General features: G+C 48.0%; 1 protein-coding gene across 1 annotated transcript; it reads right to left on the bottom strand.

Moving 5' to 3' along the window:
• Window positions 1-537: 537 nt before the first annotated feature.
• Window positions 538-5,297, bottom strand: ndufaf7 (NADH:ubiquinone oxidoreductase complex assembly factor 7). The gene is made up of 10 exons (XM_062467176.1): window positions 4,911-5,297; window positions 4,605-4,768; window positions 4,440-4,520; window positions 4,215-4,325; window positions 3,840-4,053; window positions 3,661-3,719; window positions 3,431-3,544; window positions 2,456-2,599; window positions 1,430-1,603; window positions 538-1,346 (listed from the first exon to the last, which is right to left on the bottom strand). The coding sequence occupies exons 1-10, from the start codon at window positions 4,978-4,980 to the stop codon at window positions 1,131-1,133; spliced, it is 1,347 nt and encodes a 448-aa protein (XP_062323160.1). The 5' UTR covers window positions 4,981-5,297; the 3' UTR covers window positions 538-1,130.
• Between the last annotated feature and the right edge of the window lie 654 nt (window positions 5,298-5,951).

Here is a 5,951-nt window from a genome sequence, read left to right as displayed (position 1 = left end):
TACGTAGTACATTATTTGTTTTGTTCAATGTCAGTCTTTGATAACCGGTATGAAGACATGAGATGCAATGAATTCCTTATGTTCACAGAGCTTTGCCGGCTGTCTACCTAATTTAATTAGTAAACTGAGGGGGAAGACAACTTGGGGAGAACCGACTTCAATCGTAGCTATGTAATTTGGTCAATTAAACCCAAATTTCACCAAGTGCCAGTGGAGCCTGTTCAAAGTCATTGTGCCACATGCTAGCCCAACAGAGCAGTTTGTGGGGAAGAAAATGGCTAACTACTGCTGTGTAATGACAGCACCACATGTTCAAGGCCAAGTCTCAAAAACAGACAGCCAAACTATCCACAAGTTTAAGCAGGAAAAACCTTCTATTCTCTTTTCGTAGACACGTGGAGTGGAAAATGAACACGGCAACAAACAATACACTGTCCAAACATTTAGCTCTTGATCGAATTAACACGTTCCAAAGAAAGAAAATACTTAGAATGTTCATTTAACCCGAGACAAAGGGCGTTTTAAGACACACGCATGGACATTTTGTAATGATCTTTAATGATCCGTCTTAAACATGATAGCTCTACATTAGCACCCCTTCGTCCGACTGCTAGTTATTTGGGCTCTGGTAATCGCCCTGTGTAATAGTATCTTTTAATTGCGACTGGAGCAACGAAGGAGCGCCTGGCAGAGGAAAGTAGAGGATGGCTGTTCCCCTTCTTCCACACACTGCATCAAATGACTTCAAGATGTGGAGACAGTTCACCATGTGTACAGATGACTGATCTCAGCCTATGGGAGCGCATAAAACAGGTCCACTGCTTAGCTCTGAACTCTGTGACCTTGGATGACATCAACTCCTACAGCCTCCAGAAGCCGTCTCCGCCATGCATTGCTGAATGCATGGATTAGGACACACAGGAAAAGAGTATGGCACAGTATCCCCAATCAGGACCTCCCCTCATTCATGCAGCTTATGTTCCACAGGGATCATTCCTCCAGATTAGGGTTTCATGACAACAATCAAGAGACGTGATCCCTCAAAGCATGGATGCAGCTTCTCAGTGCCATCAAGACAGTCAACAGCCTGGGGACCCTGTGGTCCTGACCCCCCCCCACCCCCGCCACCCTCAGGAGAAGCTGAGCTCACTGAAGCCAGCCACAGGAAGAGGTGCTGGAGGCTTCTTCTTCTCCACGTCAGGCTGCTCTGGTCTGGTGAGCCGCCTGCGGTCGAGCAGGCTGAAGAACTGGAACCTGTCCCCCATCTTCTTGGGGTTGGTCAGCATGTCGTAGCCCTGGACCAGCTGGGCTCTGGCGGCCGGGTCGGCGCAGTTCCTCAGCAAAACCTGAGGAGAAGTGGAACCGTTAAGGGCAACGCGCACGGCCGAGTTCCAAAGGCATGTTTCATCTTCGGGGTTCATGTGCCCACCTGCAGGCGAGTGTCGATGCCCATGTTCTTCAGGAAGTTCCTCTGGGAGACGGGGCCCATGCAGGCCACCGTGTCTCCTGCCATCCTCCTCAGATAGCTGAAGTCCACGTCGGCCGTGAGGTCGGCTGAGCCCGGGGACGCGAGGACGTCATGGAGCTGGTGGCTACGGAACCCCTGGGCAGAAAGACGGGAAGAGAAAAACAAGATGAAGCAGACTTTCAACTAGCGGGCTTGTTCGAGATGTATTTAACCCTTGTGTTATCTTCGGGTCATTCTGACCCATCAGTCATTGTGACCCACCGTCGTATTGCAACAACTTTACCGCATACAAAAACAAAGTGAAGCATTTTCTTTTAACCGTTGGGCTGTCTCAGACCCCCCACATTGCAAAAGAAAATTATTTTTATTTGTTTTTGTATCGGGTAAAATTGGGTTAACACAACGATGGTTCGTTATGAACCTTTGGGTCATGTGACCCGAAGGCAGCACAAGGGTTAAAGTACGACTTATGATATATTTTTTTTTATCCAACTTGTACACACTTGCAAAACATTCCAGTTCTAAAGTGGCGTTTTGTGAAAAACTCTGTAGTAAACGGTGCGCTGTGTATCAATCGAGTGCTCCACGATGAGGCTTTGTGCGTGTCTGATTCATGTGGGGCTCGTCTTGTTCACAGATGTGTCTGTGTGCTTCCCCCGCAATGTGTCTGGGGAGGTGCGGGGTTGTTGGTTTGATCCCCCCCCCCTTAAACACAAACACACACACACCATTTCATAGTGAGTCCCGGAGCTACACAGCCATGCAGAGCCCACCATGCCTAATGAGTGACAGATGGGGGCGGGTGGGGGGAGGAGTCAAGGGACAGGACCGGAGGGCAGTTGACCCTGGTTTCCGCGTGTCATCAGCAAAGAGGGAACGAGGCATGCCTGCGTCCTCCTCCTATTACCTTGAGTTATGCAGCTTCTGCTAATCACTTTACCACACACACACACACTCCTAGGGTCAGACTAGATTCCGGACACTTACTCTGAACGTGTCCATCTTGGTGCCATCGTGCCCATAGTCGGCGATCAGTGCGGCGCCCCCGTCCTCCGCAATCCGATTGGCCAGGCGCTGGATGACGACGCCGGCCTCCGGGCAGACCTCCACGTGCCGCCTCTTCTCATCTGCCTGGGGGGTGAAGGGTGTCAGAGGGGGAGTGTTTACCTTTGTCTGTACATAGGCCAACCTGCAAAGGCCGAGCACACACACACATCATCAATCATACATGACTTGACTTCCAATTCAACTCCACTTAGCACCAGCTCCAAGCCCCCCAAGCAACAAAGCTAAGAGGAGAGGAGGGGCTTGCCAGGGTGGGAAAGTCTGCCACAGCCACGTTTGAAGTCTTTGGGACAGGGGAGTGTGTGTGTGTGTGTGTGTGTGTGTGGGGGGGGGGGGGCTTTCTAGAGGCATTAAAGCCTCTATCTACCTCTAATGGAAACCCTATTAGTCCACAGAGTTGACAGCGCAGCAGATAAGATTATGGACGGCTTTTTAACCAGCCGTTCTGGGTCCAGTCTGGGTTTGAGGTTAGCCGAGGCCTGCCTGGAACCTGAGATGTGCAAGCTCGCGCCGAAGCCCCATTAGCCAGGATTGTAAAAGCAGGGGGCTTCACCACGGTTCATACTCATGATGTAAGCCGCTGGCATAGCGTTCAAAGTGTCTTGCTCTTCCAGAAAAGCCAGATCAAATAGGTTAGTACTGTATATCTAGTGCATAAACAGGGGTAATAAAAGCCAGAAGCTACACAGATGCATTGCACAGAGCAAAGGGTCTGTTGGGAAGCCACTACACAGTACTAATAGTTTAACGAGGACTCAACCAACGAGAGGAACTTTTCTGTTATTCTTTGAAACAGTATCTGAGAACGTTTTAGTTGGATTTAAACACTCTAAATTAGGGAATAAATTGGGCCCTTTAAAAAGCGGCTTTCGTGACCAAAAGTGAACTAGCACTCACTTGTATGAGGGTAGAGGAGGCCAGAGTGGGGCCTGGCACGAGGACGAACCTCAGCTTGTCCGGCTCCTCCGGTACGATATCCACCATCACCTCCCTCCAGCCTTTCTCTGTTCTCTGAGCCAGTCACAGCACAAGCTTCAGCACATGGCTCATCATGACTTTGCGAGTTGTCTTTACTCAGTACTCAATCCAACATGTTATTCATCAAAACTGCGGCCAAGAAAATATACCTGAAATTTATGGATGGGTAATGCATCAAAGAACTCGTGAGCGAGGTAGATGCTGAACCCTGTTTAAAGGACAGAAAATTGAACCGACCGAAAAATAACAAACAACCATATAGTGTTTTTATCCTGTAACAAACTAGATGACGTGTAAGGCTAGTGCCAGGTATAGAGGCGGTGTGTACCCCTGGGCACGTCCTCCAGCCGGCGGTACCAGGAGATAGGGAGGCCTGTGGTGGTGGTGCCGTGCCGGTACACAGCCTCGTCCTCGCTGGCCGCTGCCTGGGTCCCGCCGCCTGTCAGACACTGGGCCTGGATCTGGCTGAGCCCAGGACTCACCTCCACCAGGTGGACCGAAACTGCTGCCCCGCCTAAGGCTGGCCTCAGCTGACTGAACACCTAGATACACACACACACACACACACACAGACATACAAAGAGGCACACCAGTTGGAGTAGAGAATGAAAAGTACAGTTTCACTACTAAAAGATAATGCAGGAAAATGGCGCCCTCCGTTGGTCATTAACGGACATGACAGCACCACCTAGAAGGTAAGTACCCTGAGTATGTCACTGGCCAGTGAGCCTCTCCCTGGTCCAAACTCAACCACCTGGAACTGGCTGGGCTTGCCTGCTGCCATCCACTCACTCAAACACCAGACCCCCAGCAGCTACAGGAAGAGTAGAGGCAAACTGTGGTATAAGTAATAGAATGAGTAGTGTGGGTCGGTTGGTCAAGTGTAATGCCTCTTGGTTAAGAAGCCTGCATCTATGTGTTGACATACCTCTCCAAAGATCTGACTAATTTCAGGTGATGTGATAAAATCCCCATCCGATCTTATCATATCATTCCGGACATAATAACCCTGGAAAAAAGTAGGCTAATATTAGAAAAGTATATCAATGCGAATGTGAATGAGTTGTGTCAGATAAAAGGGTTGGGTGTTTACCGTGACTGGGTTGGTAAGAACCTCCCTCATATACTCTGAAACTGAAATGGGACCCGTGGCTTTGATTTTGGAGGTTAGATGTCGGAGCACTGCATTTCTTGGGACACGTTCCTCTGTTGTTGAACTGCTGGAGCAGGCTCTGCTCTGTGCAACACTCCATCTCACTGTGGCGTTTAGATAGGGGAGGAACAAACACCAAATCTGTCAAATGTATGGCCATGTAGTATAATAACAATACAGAATATACATATAGAATGATATAGGCTAGAATATACAATATACTGAAGTTTGACCTTGATCTCATACCTGATGACAGTGATTGAAAAGGACAGGCAAGTGTTGTGCTTACTTTCTGCAATATTTTGAGTATCCGCATTATATACAATAGGTTCCCTTATTCAGCCTACAAATATGCACTGAACTGCGCGGATACGCTTGAAATGTGTGATTCAACTTTAATAAGTTAGCAAACACGAGCTAGCTACGTGCATATGGCTTTCTATCTTTCTAAAAGGTGTATAAGCTCAAATGTCACCGCTAGTAATTTATTAACTGTATGCGTTCTGTATACGTAGATGCAGAACATAATTTACGTGTGATACAGCAGTATAGTCTTGCCCAAAACATAATTACAACCCAGGAGCTACGCTATTTCACTACTCGATTATCTTCTGCCTTTTCATTTTAACCACATAAAGAGAGTACTTCCGGGTGACAATTTGTAGAGGTTTTTCAAAAGAAAAGCCCTTGAGTCAGGCAGTCGCTTAACGCTATGCCTTCGTCTCATAAATGTTTATGACACCCACACACACACTCATAGGGAGTGTAATGTGAATAGAAATGTTTTTTCTTTCTGCCATTTTCCCATTCTGTTGTCCATTCTCTGTGGGCAGCTATAGGAGGAGTGATCAGTCTCATCAATGTGACCAGGGTCCAAGTCCAAGTGCTCACCTAATGCCTGGTCAGGGATGTGGGCAGGGGAGCAATTGTTCACATGTTTTTATTGGGGTTCTATGTGAGGAAACCATTGTGAGCACAATCAAACTCTAAACAGAAAAACCTGTGAGACTGCCCACCTGAACCCCAAACAGCGCCCCAAGCCGGAATCAGAAAATACATTTTTGTTGTGATCACAGGTGCACACTGTGCACACTGTACCACGTGCTATTTTACTCTTAATATAGGACAAAGGTATGCAGGTGAAGGCCACTGGGAGAGGAACATGCCCCATAATTGCCTGTGAAAACTAGGATTTAGACACACCAACCAACTATTAAACAATACCCAATCACGATGACGACTAGGACCAGTTGACCATGTACAGTACTGCTGTGTCTGTTGTTGCAT

The sequence above is a fragment of the Osmerus eperlanus genome, chromosome 8, assembly GCF_963692335.1.
Source record: "Osmerus eperlanus chromosome 8, fOsmEpe2.1, whole genome shotgun sequence".
NCBI lineage: Eukaryota > Metazoa > Chordata > Actinopteri > Osmeriformes > Osmeridae > Osmerus > Osmerus eperlanus.
Note: the sequence above shows the minus strand (reverse complement) of the source record. Positions and strands in the feature narration are given on the sequence as shown.

Bases quoted from the DNA above. Each gene is read 5' to 3' on its own strand.
- ndufaf7 (XM_062467176.1), bottom strand. From the start codon at position 4,980: ATGCGGATACTCAAAATATTGCAGAAAGTAAGCACAACACTTGCCTGT. The intron at 4,769-4,910 runs GTATGAGATCAA...TAAACGCCACAG, and splicing joins TTTTCAATCACTGTCATCAG to TGAGATGGAGTGTTGCACAG. The intron at 3,545-3,660 runs GTATATTTTCTT...TGACTGGCTCAG, and splicing joins TACCCATCCATAAATTTCAG to AGAACAGAGAAAGGCTGGAG.